At 39.1% G+C, this 19,529-nt stretch overlaps 1 protein-coding gene across 1 annotated transcript in view; it reads left to right on the forward strand.

Moving 5' to 3' along the window:
- SSUH2 (ssu-2 homolog) overlaps window positions 1–19,529 on the forward strand; it is a 36,633-nt gene that overhangs the window by 15,311 nt on the left and 1,793 nt on the right. The window contains exons 7-9 of the mRNA XM_043977549.1: window positions 2,190–2,282; window positions 3,495–3,600; window positions 6,901–7,008. Coding sequence (XP_043833484.1) covers window positions 2,190–2,282; window positions 3,495–3,600; window positions 6,901–7,008 — 307 coding nt within the window. The remainder of the gene's footprint in view (window positions 1–2,189; window positions 2,283–3,494; window positions 3,601–6,900; window positions 7,009–19,529) is intronic.

Raw genomic sequence — 19,529 nt, forward strand, 5'->3', positions numbered from 1 at the left:
CTTGCTCCCTTCCTTCCTTCCTTCCTTCCTTCATTTCTTCCTCCCTCCCTCCCTCCCTTCCTCCCTCCCTTCCTCCCTCCCTCCCTTCCTCCCTCCCTTCCTCCCTCCCTCCCTCCCTTTCTTCCTTTCTTCCTTCCTTCCTTCCTTCCTTCCTTCCTTCCTTCCTTCCTTCCTTCCTTCCTTCCTTCCTTCCTTCCTTCCTTCCTCCTTCTCTCCTTCCCTCTGTCCATCTCTCCCTTTCTCCTTCCCTCCCTTTCTCTTTCCCTCCCTTCCTTCATCCCTTCCTTCCTTCCTTCCTTCCTTCCTTCCTTCCTTCCTTCCTTCCTTCCTTCCATCCTTTCTTCTTTCCTTCCTTCCTCGCTCTTCCTCCTTCCTTCCCTCCCTCCCTTCCTATCTCCTTCTGTCCCTTCCTTTTTCCTTTCCTTTTTTCTTCATTCTTTACTCCCTTCCTTCTTTCCACAAACACTGACTTGACTAGCACAAGCTTGACATAGAAAAGTAAAACAGATGGGGCAATTGCTGCTATGGAGCTTATCTAAAATTTGCCTGTACAAACTTCAGGGAGCACTTCTTGATTTGAATCTTTTTTGCATTACAGTTCAGTTTTCACCAAGTCTCTATTAACCAGGTCTTCCTAAATTTTGTTCTTATTTTCTTCTGAGATTTTTAACAATTTCTTTCGACTTCTGAAGATACACAAGCCTAGACATTTAAAGCCTAAAGAAACTTCAAAAATGGCCTAGGTCAGGCAACAATGCAAAAGGCTTTTATTAAGCAACTAATAAATGCCAGGCAGGAGGAGGGAGGTAACCTATTTAAGGGTATAGTGGCAAAAGAGTCAAAAGCAGAGCCTTGTGAGGAATGAATCATGGCTGGCCTGAGCCTGTCCCCAAAATGAAGGCCCTAGGAGGAACTCACAAATGGGAGAAGAGGCTCAGAAAGATAGATGGATGTTCTAGTGGGAGAAGATCCTGAACATTAAGGGAAATTCCATGTGAGAGGGCAGCTGAGGAATGGTGGTAAAGTCCTGAGTCTCAGAAACATAAGTGGGATGGGAACCATCAATTTCCAACCTTTTCAAGAATGAGGACCCCTTTTGAATGCCAAAAAATATCATAAATTCCTACATGATAGTATCTGTGATATTATTCATCCATTGATTGAGAAAATATATTGAAAAGATACTGTATTTATTAACAGTTTAAGTTATGCATTTTATTCATCACGATAGAATTTATGCATATTTGCAAAATAGCAATGTACATATACATTTTATATGGTTTGCACCTGTGAGTTTACCTGGCCAATGGACTTTTTTTCATGGATACTGTGCTTTTAGATTGCTGACCAGGAACGAAGTAAGTAAGTGGCTTGACTAGACACACACAGTTAATTTGTAATAGAGACAGAACTTAAAGACAGGTCTTCTAGGATGCAAAGTCAGCCCAATAGCTGCTATATTGAATCATTTATTCAGTTGACAGAAAATGGACTTGCTTATTTATGAATTTGAAGACCACTTGTAAAAACTCTGTGCTTTCCACAAATTGGAAACCACTGACTTGTAAAAAATCTTATCTCCTTATCTTACCCAGGCTGGAAATGTAGTGGCTATGTGCAAGTCTAATCCCAGTAGTGGTTGACTTGGAAGGTTTGACCTGCTTTATTCCTGATCTGGGCTAATTTCTTTTTTTCTCCTTAGGCATCCTGGTGGCTTCTTTGATCCAGGGGTTCTCCATATTAATGTCAGAGTTTGTTCAGATATCCAATTGGATTTAGTCCTACTTTAGGTCAGAAGTCTCAAACTCAAGCAATTCACCAATTTCAACCTCCCTTTCAGCAGGAATTAGAGGTGTATGACACCACACTCAGCTGATGCACTGATTTATTACATACTCTTCAGTTTACTGATTAAGAAAATGATGCTTGAGAAGTGAAGTGGCCTTCCTTATCCATGGTTACATGCCAAATCCACATCCCATAATGGTTATAATATAATCTAGTTGGGGCTATTTCTGCTATTTTTTATGGTTATAATAGTGAGATTGCACCTCTGGCCGTGGTGCTGAATGTTGAATTTAAAGGACTACTGAGTAACTCTAGGTTAAGAATATGATATTGGTCATAGGGTATCATTAGGTAAGTAGAAATGATCTACGTGTGACTACCACTATTTTTTTCTTCCAAAGGTGCAGTACCTGTTCAGGTAGGGGGAACAAAACCTGTGCAACATGTAAGGGAGAGAAAAAGTTATTGCACTTTATACAGCTGGTCATCACTTGGTGAGTGCTAAAAGGAGATGAGGTTTTGATCCTCTTTTTGTGGCCTTTGGTGGAACTGTAGCAATGATCTGGTTAATTTTTGTCAATGTAGCTTGCCAAATTTGGCAATCCAAGTCCCAATCATTACTTTATCCCTGTGGCTACCCTCAAAAAAAATTCTGTCCCCATAGGGTTTGAATGGGCCCTTTAAATGTATCCATCGATTCACCACTTAAAGGACCCATGAATTCAGTAACTCACTTCCTTTTTGACTGTTTTCATCTTATTTTCCATGGGCATTATATGCAAATTTTATGGACAAATGTCCTTTGTGCTCAATTTTTCCAAGTTAGCTGCAGCATATTAGATTAGCACCAGGCATGTTGCCAATGTTTGTCATAGAATCCTAAGTCTCATGGCAGAGTGTAGAGTGTGCAAGACATGGAATCAGAGAGTCTGTGCTCTGGATCTCAGTATTATGACCTACAAAATGAAAGGATTGGGCTAGAAGACCTCTTAGGTTCCTTCCAGCTCTAAATCTTGGATACTGTTACCCAGGAGCTGAAAGGGTACACAAGAGAACTTTTTATCCACCCTCTTCTTACAGGTAGACAAGCTATTACCCCAATTTTACAGAGGGAGAAATTGAGGCTCAGAGATACTGATTTGCCTCACTGATGAGCATATTCAGTTGTTCAGCTTTCTTCTCTATCTCCCCTCAAACATGACTCCACTTTTCACGACAATGTAGAACAATGGCAAAAAGTGCTGTATTTAGGGTTAGAGGGCCTGGGATCAAATATAAGATTTTCTACCTCCTGCCTATGTAACCAGTTTCCTCAGCTATAAAAGGAGAAGGTTGGTCTTTATGGTCCCCTCTAATTATAAAGATATTATACCATGATTTGTCTTTCCAACATTAAAACCTGTGGTGAAGGAAGCATGGGAATATGTTTAGTTGTTTTGATTTTGTAAGTCTGTTCCATGTTCTATGTGGTTTATTGATCTTCTAGGGAACTAAATATTTGTGCTGTCAGATAAATTTCCATCAGAAGAGACATTTTTGTGAGAGAGTTTTGAGTCCTTTTTTGGCCAAAGTACTTCAAGAAAGAACAATGGTCCCTGGATAGGTTGAGCCAATGAAAGGGTAGTGAAGGAATCAATAATGTAGCTTTTCAGAAAATTCTTAGAAATTCCTCTTATAACCATCAAGTTTTTGTTCTCCTCTTCTAGGAAAAACAGCCTGTTTGAGTTTGTCACTGAGCACCATATGAACTTTCCAGAGGAGCTGTTGGTTAAAGTCAGAGGAGAAAATATATTTAAAGATGAAAATGTTATGGTGAGGACAGATATAAGAAAGGAAAGCAAAGTGTCTTTTTTTAAACCCCTCTTTCTATTTTGCCCAATTTTTCTTTTCTTGAAATTATACTTCCTCCTGCTCAGCACACATGTCACTCTACCCTCAACTCTGTACCTTTACAATAATTGTTCCCCAGTCTGAAAAGTTTTCTTTCCTCATCTGTACCTCCAAGATTCCCTTTTTGCAACAACCCTTTTTGGTCCCTTCTATTGCTAGTGTCTCCCCTTTGCAATCACTTGGTATTTACATCGTGTATTTCTTGTATGTACCTTGTTGTTTGCATGTTGTTTCCTCCATTAGAATGTGAGCTCCTTGAGGGAAGGGATGAAGTTTTCATCAATCTTTGTATTCCCAGAGCTGAACAAGGGCCTAGAACACAGTACATGTCATTCTTCTTTGACTGAGTGGCTGAAAGAAAATATAGTCTTAGGAATCAATGGAAAAATTGGTCTTTGTTGAGTGAAAAAACTATAATTTCTCCTGGTTTTTCCAGAATCTTTCATAAGAGAAAGCTAACATACAGGGATAGCCCTTGGACAAATAGGCAAGGTGGTGAGATTGTTCTGTCTCCTTCCTTTCTGAGTTTCCCCCTATGTTCATCATCTATTCTCTGTCTTCATTGCCCAGTGTTCTCCTGCTGCCTGGGTCCCTCCAGGCAAGGTGGAATGCCAATGCAAAGCACAGTCATTTTGAGGAATTAGTAACTCAGTATATTCTTCCTCCCATGCAAATTTGTACTTTTAAAGAGGAGAGCAGAAGAGCAAGAGCAACAACAACAGCAGGAGCATCAGCAGCATTTATACAGGACTTCCTAATTTACAAAGTGTTTTTATATAAAAGCAGCACAATGTCATGGGTAGACTGTACTTAGAGTAAGGTAGCCCTGGGTTTGAATCCTGCCTCAGACACTGCTAACTGTTTGAGCCAGGGCAAGTCAGTAAACATCTCTCAGGTTCAGTTTTTCATTTGAAAAATGGGGATAATAATAGCACCTTCCTCATTTTGTTGTCATGAGAATTACATGAGATAATTATAGCTAACATTTAGATAACACTTTAAAATTAACAGAATTTATATATACATATATAGGTATATATAATTTTATTAAAGATATTACATACATTCTCTCATTTGAAAAAGATGTGCTCACAATTCTTTGCTAGTTTTAAAGCACTATACAAATTCTAATTATTTCCCCATACTTTATATCTACTGCTACAACAGTCATGGAAGGTGGGTAATGCAGGGATTCTCCTAAAGGCAGCATGAGATATAGACAAGGACATTTCATTTGGAGTTGGAAGATAGGGGTTGCAGAAATAGCTCAATCACCTATTAGCTGTGTGACCTTGAGCAAATCACCTAACATCTCTTGACTCGATGTTCCTCAACTGTCAAGCAGGAATAATGACATTTTCTCTGCCTACCTCACAGGATTATTATGAACCATCAAGGAAAAAACTTTCTGACAACCTTAAAGCTCTTTAGAAATTTGAGTTATTTGGTATACCACAGTTAAGGAAACTGTCTCAAAGAAGATTCCAAGAGGAGAACAATTCTTTTTTTTTTAATATATAAGGTATTTTATTTTTTCCGTTACATATAAAGATAGTTCTCAACTTTTGTTTATACAAGCTTTACAATTTCAGATTTTTCTCCCTCCCTCCCCTCCCTCCCCCTTCCCCTAGACAGCAGGTAATCTGATATAGGTTATATCTATATATCTATATATCCATATCCATATCCATATATATATATATATACACACATAATAACATTAATCCTATTTCTGCATTAATCCTGTTACAAGAGAAACAATCAGAGCAGTGATGCAAAACCTCAAAATAGAAAAAAAAAAACAGCACCCAAAACAAAAGAAATAGTATGGTTCAATCAGCATCTATACTCCACAGTTCTTTTTTTTTTCTTGGATTTGGAGATCCTCTTCTATCATGAGTTCCCTGGAACTCTTCTGTACCATTGCATTGGTGAGAAGAATATAGTCCATCACAGTAGGTCAACACTCAATGTTGATGATACTGTGTACAATGTTCTTCTGGTTCTGCTCATCTCACTCAAGGAGAACAATTCTTAACCCAAAGTAACATCAAGCATCAGAGTGATAGTTTTTGTTTGGTTTTGTTTTTGGTGAAATGTAAGGGGTGTCCACTGCTCTTTACATTGCAACTACCTATTTTACTTCTGTGTGAAGTCAGCCTTGCTTACATAGGTCCATTCCAGCACAGACAAAGTGGTTTTATATGAAGGGAAAAGGAAAGAGGAGAACAGTGTGTATACATACATATACATATATGTATATCTATTTCTACATTTACATCTATATATGTCTATGTCTATATCTATCAATATCTATATTTATTCTTTAATAAAACAACCTTATAAGAGCACAAGTATTATCTCCATTTTACAAACTAAAGCTTAGAGCAGGTAAGTAACAGGGTTAGAAGTTCAATGCTGTTAGATTACAGTACTAGGACTTGATCCCAGGCATTCCAACTCAAATGTCCATCACACCCCTCATCCCAGGTGAACAGAACAATTCTGAAATATAGTCCCAATAGATGGATGTTTTGACCAACTAGGGTGCAGGTGCCACTATTTCTTCCACCATTCCTAAATACAGTGCTTTGTAAATTCTGCTAGTTGTTGTTTTTGTTTTCCTCCTTCTTTTTCTTCCTCTTTCCCATTCTTCTTCTTCTTTTCTTTCTTTGTTTCTTCTTCTTCATAAGTTTTTGGGAATGGTTTGCTATATGGTTCCAATGTTGGTAACTTGGAAAACACCTTTAAAGTATAAAAAATGGTTTAGACTGGACAGATTCTATAGTGTTAAGGACTGTGAATTGCAAAATCCAAGAATTTTAGAGCTGAAAGGGACTTTGTCCCCTACTTCCACCCTTACCTTAAAGGACTACTTATAATAAAATACTTGACAAGAAGTCTTTCAGCTTTTGTTTGGCAACTTCTGGTGATATGGATCCCACCACCTTCCACATAGCCCATTTGATAATTTGAATAGTTCTAATTATTAGGAATGTTCCCCCCCCCCTTCTAACATAATGAATGACTTTGCCTCATTGCAACTTCTTTTCATTGCTCCTGATTTTTCCCTTTGGGGGCAAAACAAAGCAAGTCTAAAACCCCATTCCAAATGACCACCTTTTGAGTATTTGAAGAATTTTGAACTTCCTGCCTCAAATCAAAGAGAACTAAGGATATGAATTTGTTTATTTTTATTTATTGTTTATTTTTCTCTTTTAGGTATATCCTATCATTGACTTCCCCAAGCAGGAGATCTCTTTAGCATCCCAGAGAGGCATTGCCGAGCACAGTACTGCTTTGGCTGGGAGGTCTCGTGTTCTCCAGCAGGTCAGCAGAAAGGCAGTGGGTGATGCATAATAGGGAGACATTAATTTCTGAGCTGAGGGACCAGGTGGGGCTTCCACATTCTGATGCTCTGTAGGAGAATATTACTTGAGATAACATGGTACAATGCAGTCATATAAAATTCAGATAAAAACAAGTGTCACTAAATAGTACACAAAGATGTCTGTGGATACAAATTAACTTAGAAAACCACAGATTAATATTATATATATTCTATTGTATTTTTATTTATTTTGGTTAATTTTTTCCCAAATGCATTTTAATCTGATTTGAGCCACATGAGAATGTTGTGGGCCAAGTGTGGCCCATAGATTATGTGTTTGACACCTCTGATGTAATGGAAAGAACATAGGACAGTGGGTTGAAAGATTTAGACTGGGTCATCTCTAAGGTTCCTTCTAGCTCAGTGATCAATGATAGGTTTGTGCTTCATTTTATACAGAAGGCAGCAGAGATTCATGGAAGTTAAATGACTAGTCCAAGATCACAAAGTGGCAAAGTCAAGACAAAACCCCAGATCTCTTGTCTTTCCATTGTCTCATATCCCAGTCTTGTTACCCCAGTATAGCTAATTAACTGAAGTATGTTGAACAACATCAAATAGGAGCCAGAGTGGTGGAGTGATGAAAGAACTAATAAGAATCAAGAAGACGTGGGTGTAGGTCCTACCTCTAGCATATACTGGGAAAGCTACTAAAGTTCCTGGTGCCCCAAGAAATGTTCTATGGTAGCACATCATTGTTGTTGCTTGTCCTTCATCTTTTAAGGAGACCAATGACGTCACAAGGGTGATGTTTTGATTTGTGTATGAATTGGATTTAAGTGAGGCAGTGTCTCATAGTCATCTGCCCCACTCTCTCTTCCAGAGTCATCAAAGTCCAGGGGCAAGCCAAAGTCAAGATGGCTAGCAATGGCCTGAGATGCAGTGGGTGACCTTGGCCTATCTAAATTAATGCCTTTCCCAGGCCTTAGTTTATCTGAGGAAGTGCCTATACAGTGATTCACAGAATGAATGGCATTCTGAATTGGTAGAGGAAGTTTTCCCACAGGGAGAACCCTTTAACCAATGAAGTCACTGGTCTGAACCAAAAAAATAAAGTCATTGAAGACTTGTCATTTGTCTTGAATTACATTGAAGAGGTAATTTGACAAACAAGTGAATCAATCAGATTGACTTCAAACTGATTATTTTTTTTATTGAGTCCAGTTCTCTTGAGATGAAGCCTCATGATTCTACAGATAAGGTTAAAGTAACCTGTAGCAGAACTCAGAGTCTAATGGAAGAAACAACATTCAAACTATGAGGTTCAAACAAGCAATATAGAAAATAAATTGGGGATAATCAACAGAGGGAAGGCATTAGCATTAATGGGGATGGGGAAAACTTCTTGCAGGAGATGGAAATTTATCTGGGACTTGAAGGAAGCCAGTGATTCCAGAAGGCAGAGTTGGGAAGAAAGACAATTCCATGCATGGAGGACAACTAGTGAAAATGCCTAGTCAGGAGATGGAGTGTTTTGTGCAAGGAACTGCAAGGAGATCAGTGTCACCAGATGTCTGTGTGTGTGTGTGTGTGTGTGTGTGTGTGTGTGTGTGTGTGAGAGAGAGAGAGAGAGAGAGAGAGAGAGAGAGAGAGAGAGAGAGAGAGAGAGAGAGAATGTAAAAAGTCTGTAAAGGTAAGAAAGGGTCAGATTATGAAGGCCTTTGAAACCCAAGAAGAATTGATATTTGATCTTAGAGGTAATAGGGAGCCACTGGAAATTTGGTCAAACTTTGGTTTTAGGGAGATTAATTTGACAGCTGAGTGAAGGATAGACTAGATTTGGGAGAGACTTGAGGCTATTAAAATAATCAAATGGCCCAGGCATGATGTGGTCCTGGCCCAGGATGGTGGCAACCCCTTCCTTTCTTTGGGAGGAGGAAAGGGGTATATATCAGAGATGTTCCAAAGGTAGAATTGACAGGCTTTAACAACCGAATGCATGTGGGGGTGAGAGTGAGAGTGAGGAGTCAGGGATGACACTTGGGTTGAAAGCCTAGGTAACTGAGAGAATGGTGGTACCCTTAGATAGAAATCAAGAATTTCAGATGAAGGGATTGTTGGAGCTGGATGTGAAGACAGCCAGTATTCCTAGCATGATAGACAGCCAGTGAAAAGGCACAGAAACAGGAAGTGCAAATGAGTGAGGAGCAGCAAGAGAATCTGTTTTGGCTTTCCTCATATATGGACTTCTTGTCTCTATTTCTTGAGCTCTTTGCACAGAACTTCGAATGCAATAACCTTAATACATATGAAGATTGGTTGGAGGGCCTGCGATGCATATCTAAGAGAAGCCTCAGGAAAGACTGTAATTCAAATATCTGAAGGGTTGTCTTGTGGAAAAGAGTTTAGATTCGTTCTGCTTGGATCCAAAGGGCAGAACTAAGATCAACAAGGGGAATTTACAAAGAGCCTTAGTCAATTCAAGTCAACAAGTTAACAAGAATTTATTAAGTGATTGTTATGTTCCAGGCACTATGCTAAGCACTGGAAATGCCAAGAGAGGCAGAAGGAAAGACAGTCCCTGCCCTAAAGGAGCTTACATTCTAATGGGGGGGAATTGTTCAGTAGTTGCAGTCCTTTCTAACTCTTTGTGACCCCATTGGGGTTTTCTTGGCAAAGATACTGGAGTGGTTTGCCATTTCCTTCTCCAGCTCATTTTACAAATGAGGAAACTGAGGTAAACAGGGTTAAGTGACATGCCCAGGGTCACATAGGTACTAAGAATCTGAGGCCTTATTTGGACCGAGGGAGATGAGTCTTCCTGAGTCCAGGCTTAGTACTCTATCCACTCCATCACCTAGTTGCCCAATGGGGAAATACAACACATAAAAGGAAGTAGAAAAGTAGAAGGGCCAGTGGGAAGTATGGCAAAGAAAGCATAGGGAGTTATGAGTAGGGTATGGAGAGGAATGAATGAGGTGACCTACGTGGGTGGCCTGGGCACTTTCCTTAAAATGGGGTTTCTGGGAGGAGAAAACCAATCAAAGGAAGATGAAAGTCTCAAAGGAAGCCTCAAAAACTTCAGTGTGAGAAGGCCAGGGTCTAAGCGAACTTCTAAGGTGAGGAGGCTGTGGCTACAAAGTGAACTTCCAGAGTAAGACGGTAGCTGTGACATTGTGGCTCATTGTAAGTGGAGAGAAGTGGGGCATGGGAAGAAAATCCTAATAATTAGAGATATCCTCAAATAGAATGGGTTGCCTTGGGAGATAGTGGGTCTTCAGGCAAAGCCTAGATAACCACTTCTCTGGTATATTATAGCGGGGAATGTCTTTCACTTTTGTGCTAGACTTAGGGGTGTGCTGATAAATGTTTAACATTTATTATTTATTATTATTTAACATTTTTTAAGGGAGGTGTACACATGATATACATTGAAGTTTAATCTGCTTTATTAACATTTTATCTATCACTTTTTTTTTTTTTAGTGAGGCGATTGGGGTTAAGCGACTTGCCCAGGGTCACACAGCTAGCTATTAAGTGTCTGAGGCCGGATTTGAATTCAGGTACTCCTGAATCCAGGGCCGGTGCTCTATCCACTGGGCCATCTAGCTGCCCCTCTCTATCACTTTCTTAAGTCTAGACAATCCACAAAACAATAAATCAAGGCCGGATTTATAGTGTTTGTAGATTTCTGAGGTGTAAATGATCACATTGAATATTTAACACTCAGTTCTGGAGAGCTAGTACCAATTGGTCATAGCATCGGGCCATGTTTAGACTAAATGGCTGCTGAAGTGCCTTCCAACTCTTAGTGTTTATGATATAGAATTCAAGGCTCATAGCACTACACCATACTATCCCTTCTCTCTCTTCCTTGTGACTCCCAGGGAGATGACTGACATCTCTCAATTAGGGTGAAGGACAAGGAGGAACATGACCTTAATTGCCTGCCTTTTCAGTCTGGCTGTATTATCTGCATTTCTTCTGCAAGGCACTAGATGGCACTAGATCACCAGAAACCTCTATAAAAGCCTATTCTTCCACCACTATTATCAGCCCTGGGAGAAACCAAACAGTGGCCTAATTGTTTTCTGGTGGGGGCTCGTGCCCAGGTTCTGGGAATGAACAATCAGTCATCATACTCAAGCAACAAGTGGATTGGAGCGAACTGATAATGATAATAATAGGGATCATAGGAATTAACACAGCTGGGGGAAATGTATGAGTTCATTTAGTCCAAACTTCTTATTTTATAAATCAGGAAACTGAGGACCAGAAAAGGAATGGTACTCATAAGTCAAATTGTTAGTGAGTGGCAGAGGTGGGATTAGAATTCAGGTCTTCTTGGTTCTTTCCCCTGACACCCCAAAGGGCAGGGGCACCTCTTTGAGAAGTTAAATTGTTGATTGGGTTTTGTAAAGAAGACCTGTTTGGACTCAGCTTTTAACAGTGTGTCCTGCCTCCCAAAGTCTTGAAATTTCAGGGAAGGATTTACATTTGATTAGTCCTTGATTACAGGTGTATTTGGTACAGTGGAAAGAAAACACATGTTGGAGTCAGAGGTTCAAATACTGTCTCTGCCACTTACTACCTGTGTAGCCATCTCTATGTAAGTCACTTAATTTCTTCAATCCTCAGTTTCCTCATCTGTAAAAGAAGGGGTTAAGCTAAATTATCCCTAAATTCTCTTTTCTAAATGACCCTGGTATTTTAATGGTATTAAGGAAACCATTAGGGGATTAGGAGAGGAAGTGACTCTGACTTTCCCAAGACAAAATATGCCTAAAGTCCTCTGCAACTAAAGAGAAAGGAAATCCAAGGTGTGGTGATTCTAATGGTATGCATAAGGGAATACTAGCTGACAATCCAATCATTAACAGGGATCAAGAGGTCTGTGTTGTATCCACAGAAGCATCATAGTAAGGCTAGAAAATGCACTAGAATGAGAGGTTAGAACTCTGGGTTTAAATTTCAGTCCAGCATACACTTAATTGCGTGACCTTCAGCAAGTGACTTGGCCTTTTTGGCCCTCACTTTCTTCATCACTGAAATAAGAGGTGTTAACTCTATATCTCTAAGGTTGAAAGACTAGATGTGAACATTTGGCCTCCAAAACTGAGGCAGAAGGAGGAATTATAGGTGAGGTGGCAATAGTAGTAAATTAAGAGGTGAGGTCTGCAAAAACTTCTGGAGGATTAAAATTACTCCCACAACGAAATGGGTGCTTTTGGATCCCTATCGCTAGAGGTACTCAGGTAAAGCCTGGGTGCCAACTCTCTGGCATCTTGTGTCAAGGAACAGATTCTTTTTCTAGTGCAGGTTGGACTTGCTGATCACCAAGTGCAACTGGGGAACTGGGGAATTATATGATTCTTTTTCTTTCAGCATTCATACTGGAACTGATGTTTCTAAGGAGTTAGAGATTCTTTGGGAGAGAAGTGATAGAAGTGGTTGGTGAGACTCCTTTTCCCTTGAGAAGATTGGGCAAATTCATCTTTAATAGAAAGCTCAGGTGCTAGGTGTAGGGGTGTGTGTGTGTGTGTGTGTGTGTGTGTGTGTGTGTGTGTGTGTGTGTGTGTGTAGGATCATAGAATGTTAGAGCAGTAAGGGATCTTAAACATTACTGAGTCCACATCTGTCCATTGATGGATGGAGAAAGTTGGAGGGGAAATGACTGGTTCAAGGTTCTATAGCTGGTTTGTGATAGATCCCAGGAAAGTACTAAAACCCATCTGGGTTTTTTTTCTACTTTATCACTTTGCCTTGCCTATATGTTATCAACTGTTTGAAAATCCTAGAGTCAAAAGAATGGGAAGAGGAAGAAGCATTTATTATATGCCAGGCTCTGTGCTACACATTTTTAAAAAAAAAACAAACATGATTTCATTTTATGCTCCCATCAACTCTGGGGGTGGGGTAGGTGCTATTATTATCCTCATTTTACAAGTGAGGAAACTGAGGCAGACAGAGGTTAAGTGACTTTCCCAGGGTCACATAGCTAGTTAAGTGTCTCAGATCAAATTTGAATTCAGATTTTCCTGACTCCAGGAGAAGCACTCTATCCTCTATACCATTTGGCTGCCTTATATGGGTGAAAGAGAAGGCAAGTATATGGGTTTCTATAAACATAAGATACTGTTTGGAAAAGAGACTATTGCTCAAAATTGTTTCACAAGATTGCCCTTTTTTAAAATACAAAGACCAGAAGTCATGCCAATATGTGGAAAAGGGGTGAAAAGGAAAAGAAAGTAATCATTGGGATGGGGCAGCCACCTTTCAGATCTATCCATGGGGAGGAGAGTTATCTTAGTACAGAGAAATTGCACTATTTGTCTCTTCAGAGATGACAAAGGGAGACAAAGCAGGTGCCCGGTGAATTACTGGACAGCCACTTGGATGGCTTCTGAGGTAATAGGCAATCTGCCACCTCTCCCAGGGCTTTAAGCCAAGCTCAGAGGAGGGGGTGTATCACAATGATCTTCCTTTGTGTTTAAAAGAAAACAACTTTTGTGTTTTAAAAAGCAGGGCTTACAAAACCCTTCTCCCTACAACTCTGGCCCTCTGAATGGCTTTGAAAAAGACCTTTTTTCTCTTGTCTCTCAGCTCTCACCTCAACTGTGCCCCAAAGGCTTAAAGGCATGGGTGGGAGCTCTGAACACCCTTGAGCCCGAATTTTCAGACCATACCCCTTTTAACTGATGTTACTGGCAAAATAAACTGGTTTCCAAAATCTCCTCCCTCCTTCCTTCATAACAGGTTGTGTGTCATAGATGGGAGAGAGCTTTGAGGTCATCTGGCCCAAACGTCTCATTTTACAGATGAGCAAACTGAGGCCCAGGGAGGAAAAGGTACTCATAACTAGGTCACCCAGCTGGTGAGGTGAGTAGCAGGGGCAGAACTAGACCTCCAGTGTCGTAGGCTCATTCTGCTGCTGCCAACCACAAAGGGAGGGCAAAGGGCTTTGGCATCAGGAAACCTGGGTTTCTGATGACCATTGGTTTTATAAGACATAGGGGGAATTCTTCCTCAGATATGGATTACCACGTGAAAGCTAGAAATAACTTGCAAGGGTTGTCTGGTCTAATATATATTTTTTTTTTTGGTGAGGCAATTAGGGTTAAGTGACTTGCCCAAGGTCAAACAGCTAGTTAAGTGTCAAGTGTCTGAGGCCGGGTTTGAATCCAGGGCCAGTGTTCTATCCACTGCACCACCTAGCTGCCCCCTGTCTAATCTTATTTTAAAGCTGAAGAAACTGAGGTCCAGAATTGGTAAGGTGCTGTCAGAAGGAAGCATCAAAGATGGAATCTGAGTCCAGGTCCTTTGCTGCCAGGCTCAGTTTTCCTTCTGTGGTTGCAGGTTACCTCCATTTTATCATGGATCAGAATATATCTGATCAGATGTATAAACAGATGTGTACACACATATGTGTATATGTCTCTCTATACACATATATAATACAGCACACACACATAATGACACACATGTACGCATATATGCATATACATAGAATAAATTATTTTCCTTTTTACCCTTTTTCACATATACATACATTTACATCTATACATACATGTATAAATGCACATTTATGTATGTGTATATATGAATATACACATATATTTTATTTATGTTCAAATAGGTATATACTTATTGTCCTGAACTATATACATACATGTATATACATATACATATGCATGTGCATGTGCATGTGTATGTGTGGATATGTATACATATATATACATACACACGCATATATATATATATATATATATATATATATATATATATATATGTAATATTTTGCCTCTTTATGGCACTTTACATTTTACTGGGTAATTTCCTCATGCCAAGCCTATAAACTTATTTTTCTCGTATTATGGATAGGGAATGTATTATTATCTCCACTTTCCAAACAGGCACCTTGAATTTCAGAGGGGTTCTGGGATTTGCCTGGGATCCCCCACCCAGCTAGTAGTAAATAGCAGGGCCTCGAACTGACTCCCATTCTCTTGCCTCCAGTTTTGATGCTCTTTTTGGTTTCCCATTCTACCTCTTCAGTTCTTCACTCCTACCTTCTGACCAGACATTTCCACCTGGCTATCCTGAAATCCTCTCAGACTTGATAGGCATAAAATCAAACCTATGCTCTGAACTTCTTGAAGTTGTAGCCTTAATATCATCTTTGTTCATTTCCTCTACCTTGACTCCCATGTCTAATCTGGGGTCAAGATTGGTCTGTCTCATCTTCCTTCTTAGTAGTGCTGCCATCTGCATTCTCTCATCCCCATTCCCACTCCCACCACTCCTTTTCAAGGTAGAGCATGTGGCTTTTGTGCCCTTTCCACCTCTCAGATTATAGAATTCTGAATTCTTTGTCTGATCCTTTACAGACTATGTCACCTTGGACAGGTCACATTACCTTTCTAAGCCTTGGTTTCCTCATTTAAAATGAGGCTACCTCACAGGGTGATCTTGAGGAACATTCTTTCTATATTCGTAAGTGCTATATAAATGTGAGTTACTATTATTATTCCTTCTGTCCTCCCACTTACTAATAAAGATTTGGGTGGTATTTCCACTAGTGGAGAGGAAAAAAAAAGTTATTCCTGTTTCCTGGCTAGGAAAGAAAGTTGGGCTGAAAGAACCCAAACATCTGCTTGGCTCATGAACATCCAGAGTATTGCTAGGTCTCGATCCCCATGGAAACCAAACAGAGAATGATGGTGTGGAGCCAAGCATATTAGCCCTTAATAGTCTGTAACCCTCATTCTGACTCTAGTTTGCTTTCCATTGCTTTTTGTTCTTTCCTCCAGTAGATTATGAATAACTGAACTCAATAGTATGACATCCTGATATTTTAGCAAGTAGGTACCCTTCTTAAAATTAAAAAGATTTAGTAAAAGTGGGGATTGTATGTAATGATAGTGTTTTCTGTCATTGGCTTTTGATTTTTAATAGGTAAGCAAGAAATTGAGCCAATTTTTGATTCAACAGTGAAAACGGAAGTAAATAGATAGAAGTTCTCATTCAGAAAGCCTCAGAGGATATTGATATCCCTTGACAAATTAGCAGGAATGTGAATGAGAAGGAGTCGCTACAGTTATCTCTTGATAGTCTTTCAGATTTTAAGGCTCCAGACTTTTCAGGGATTGCATGAAAAATAGTTATAATAATAATAATAATAATAATAATAATAATAATAGATAACACTCTACGTAGCATCTACTATTGTGCCAAGCACTGTGGTAAGCACCTTACAACTTGTGATATCTGGATATTTGCTGTAGGCAGAGACTATCATAAAATGACATGATCTTGGGTTTTTCTAGTTGGAAGGAAACTCAGTGGCCATATAGTCCAATCTAAACTGGAAGGAATTCTTCAATTAGCTCCATCTCTATCTCCCTATCTAATAAATAGTTGACTAACTTCCATCCAAATACTTCTAATGAAGAGGAACCTACCCTTTCCCAAGGCAGTTACTTTTCGATAATTCTAATTGTTAAGAAGATTTTCCTGATGTTCCCATCTTTCACTTTTTGTTCCTGGTTCTGACCTCCTGACTTATTCAAACAAAATAAGTCTAATCCTTCAGCTGCTTTTCATATGGCCTGGACCCAAGGTACTTCACCATCCTAGTTGTTCTTCTCTGGACATACTGCAGTTTGTTGATGTCATTCTTAATCTGGGCTATGAAGAGCTGAGCCCAGCACTAGAGCTGCTTGTGACCAGGGTGGTGAACAGAAGAACCATCACCTCCTTTTCATCTCATTAGATGGAACCCCATATTAGCTGGTAGGAATATTTTTTTGGATCTCAGACTGTGGCATCCAGTATAACTATTCCTCTAAGCTTGATGTCATTTCCAACTTTGATGAGCATGACATTTTTGCTTTTATTCAAGTAATTGATTTAAATATTAAATGGCATAAGACTTAGCACATATCCCAGAGACTGTCTACTGGAGATGACATGCCAAGTTGACAGTGAATGACAAGTTAACAACAACTCTTTGAGTCTGGGCATTCAACCCATTCCAAATCCATTTAATTATGTGATTGTCTAGTTCACATCTCTTCTCTTCTCAATAACAGCATGAGATACTTTGTAAAATGCTTTGCTAAAATCTACCTAAACCATCTCCCTAGGATCCCTTGATGTGTTAGTTTGGTAACCTTGTCAAAAAAGAAAGTAAATGGAGTCTCATGTGACTTGTTCTTGATTAAACCATAATAAGGCTTTGTAATTACTATTTCCCTTTCTAGATGTTCACCAACCATCTCTTTAATTATATATTCTAGAATTTTTCATGGGAATTTAAATTAAGTTCACTGGGTGACAGTCTGCAGACTATTTTCTTTACTTCTTAAAAACAAAGATTGGAACATTTGCCTTTCCCTTGATCTTCTATACAAGAATCCAGGAAAATGAATTCTTCTCAGCCTCTATTGGATGCTTCATGCCTGGCCAAGAACCCATTGTTCTTGCATATTCCTGATTCCAAATCCATGTAACTTTCATTTTATCACAATGTTATAAAAATAGGAATTAGATTTTTGATCCCCAATTATATATAAAAAAGTTAACATCCATTTAAAAAATTTTGTGTTCTAAATTCGCTTCCTTTCTACTTCCCCACCCCACTCCTTGAGAACACATACAATTCAATATAAATTACACATGGGTAGTCATGCAAAACATTTCCACATTAGTCAGGTTGTGAAAGAAAACAGACTAAATAACTTAAGAAAAATAATATGCTTCAATCTGCATTCAGACACTATCAGTTTGATCTCTGGAGATGGATCGCATTTTTCATAAGTCCTTCAGAGTTGTCTTGAATCATTGCATTGCTGAGAATAGCCAGGTCATTCAAAGTTAATAATTTTATAATATTGCTGTTACTTTGCATCAGCTCATGTAAGTTTTTCCAGGTTTTTCTGAGAGCATCCTGCTCATCATTTCACAGTTACTATTGCCAACTGAATTTTGCTCCATCCTACTCTCTCCCCATGTCATGTATTCTGTTTTCTATCTCCTTTGACCCTTTCCCTTCTCAAAGGTGTTTTGCTTCTGATTGCCCCCTCCCCCAATCTGCTCTCCCTTCTATCACCTCCCTCCCTTATCCCTTTCCCCTCCTACTTTCCTGCAGGGTAAGATGAATTACCATACCCATTTAAATGTGTATGTTATTCCCTCTTTTAGCCAATTTTGAAGAGAGTAAGGTTCACTCCCTCTCCAGCACCTCCCATCTTCTACTCCACAAGCTTTTCCCTGCATTTTTATGTTATATGGTTTACCCCTTTTCACCTCTCTCTTTCCTTTTCTCCCAGTGCATTCCTTTCTCACCCCTTAATTTCATTTTTAAAAAAGATATCATCCCTTCATATTCAACTCACACCTGTGCCCTCTGTCTAAATATACTCCATCCACCTGCCCTGATAATGAGAAATTTCTTATGAGTTACAAGTATCATCTTCCCATGAAGGAATGTAAACAGTTTAACCTTTAAATATCCCTTATTATTTCTTTTTTCCTGTTTACCTTTTTATACTTCTCTAGAGTCTTGTATTTGAAAGTCAAATTTGCTATTCCGCTCAGGTCTTTTCATCAAGAATGCCTAAAAGTCCTCTCTTTCTTTGAATTCCCATTTCCCCCCTGAAGGATTATACTCAGTCTTGCTGGGTAGGTAACTCTTGGTTATAATCCAGTTCCTTTGCCCTCTGGAATATCATATCCCAAGCCCTCCAATCCTTTAATGTAGAAGTTGCCAGGTCTTGTGTTATCCTGACTGTGGCTCAACGATACTTGAATTGTTTCTTTCTGGCTGCTTGTAATATTTTCTCCTTGACGTGAAAGCTCTGGAATTTGGTTATAATATTCCTGTAAGTTTTCATTTTGGGATCTCTTTCAGGAGGTGATTCTTTCAATTTCTATTTTACATTCTATTTCTAGAATATCAGGGCAATTTTCCCTGGCCATTTCTTGAAAGATGATGTCTAGGCTCTTTATTTGATTGTGGCTTTAAGGTAGTCCAATAGTTTTCAAATTATCCCTCCTGAAAAAAAAATTATCTCTCCTGGATCTATTTTCCAAGTCAGTTCTTTTTCCAATGAGATATTTCACATTGCCATCTATTTTTTCATTTTTTGTTTTTGCTTTATTGTTTCTTGGTTTCTCATAAAGTCATTAGCTTCCATTTGCTCAATCCTAATTTTTAAGAAGTTATTTTATTCAGAGAGCTTTTGTACCTCCTTTTCCATTTGGCTAATTTAGCTTTTCAAGACATCTTTTCCCCATTGGCTTTTTGTACTTTTACCATTTGGCCTAGTCTGCTTTTAAGGTGTTATTTTCTTCAGTATTTTCATGTCTTCTTTACCAAGTTATTGACTTTTTTAATGATTTTCTTGCATCACTCTCATTTCTCTTTCCATGTTTTCCTCTATCTCTCTTACTTTATTTTGAAAGTCCTTTTTGAGCCCTTCTATGACTTAAGACAAATTCACATTTTTCTTGGAAGCTT

The sequence above is a fragment of the Dromiciops gliroides genome, chromosome 1 (assembly GCF_019393635.1).
Source record: "Dromiciops gliroides isolate mDroGli1 chromosome 1, mDroGli1.pri, whole genome shotgun sequence".
Lineage (NCBI taxonomy): Eukaryota > Metazoa > Chordata > Mammalia > Microbiotheria > Microbiotheriidae > Dromiciops > Dromiciops gliroides.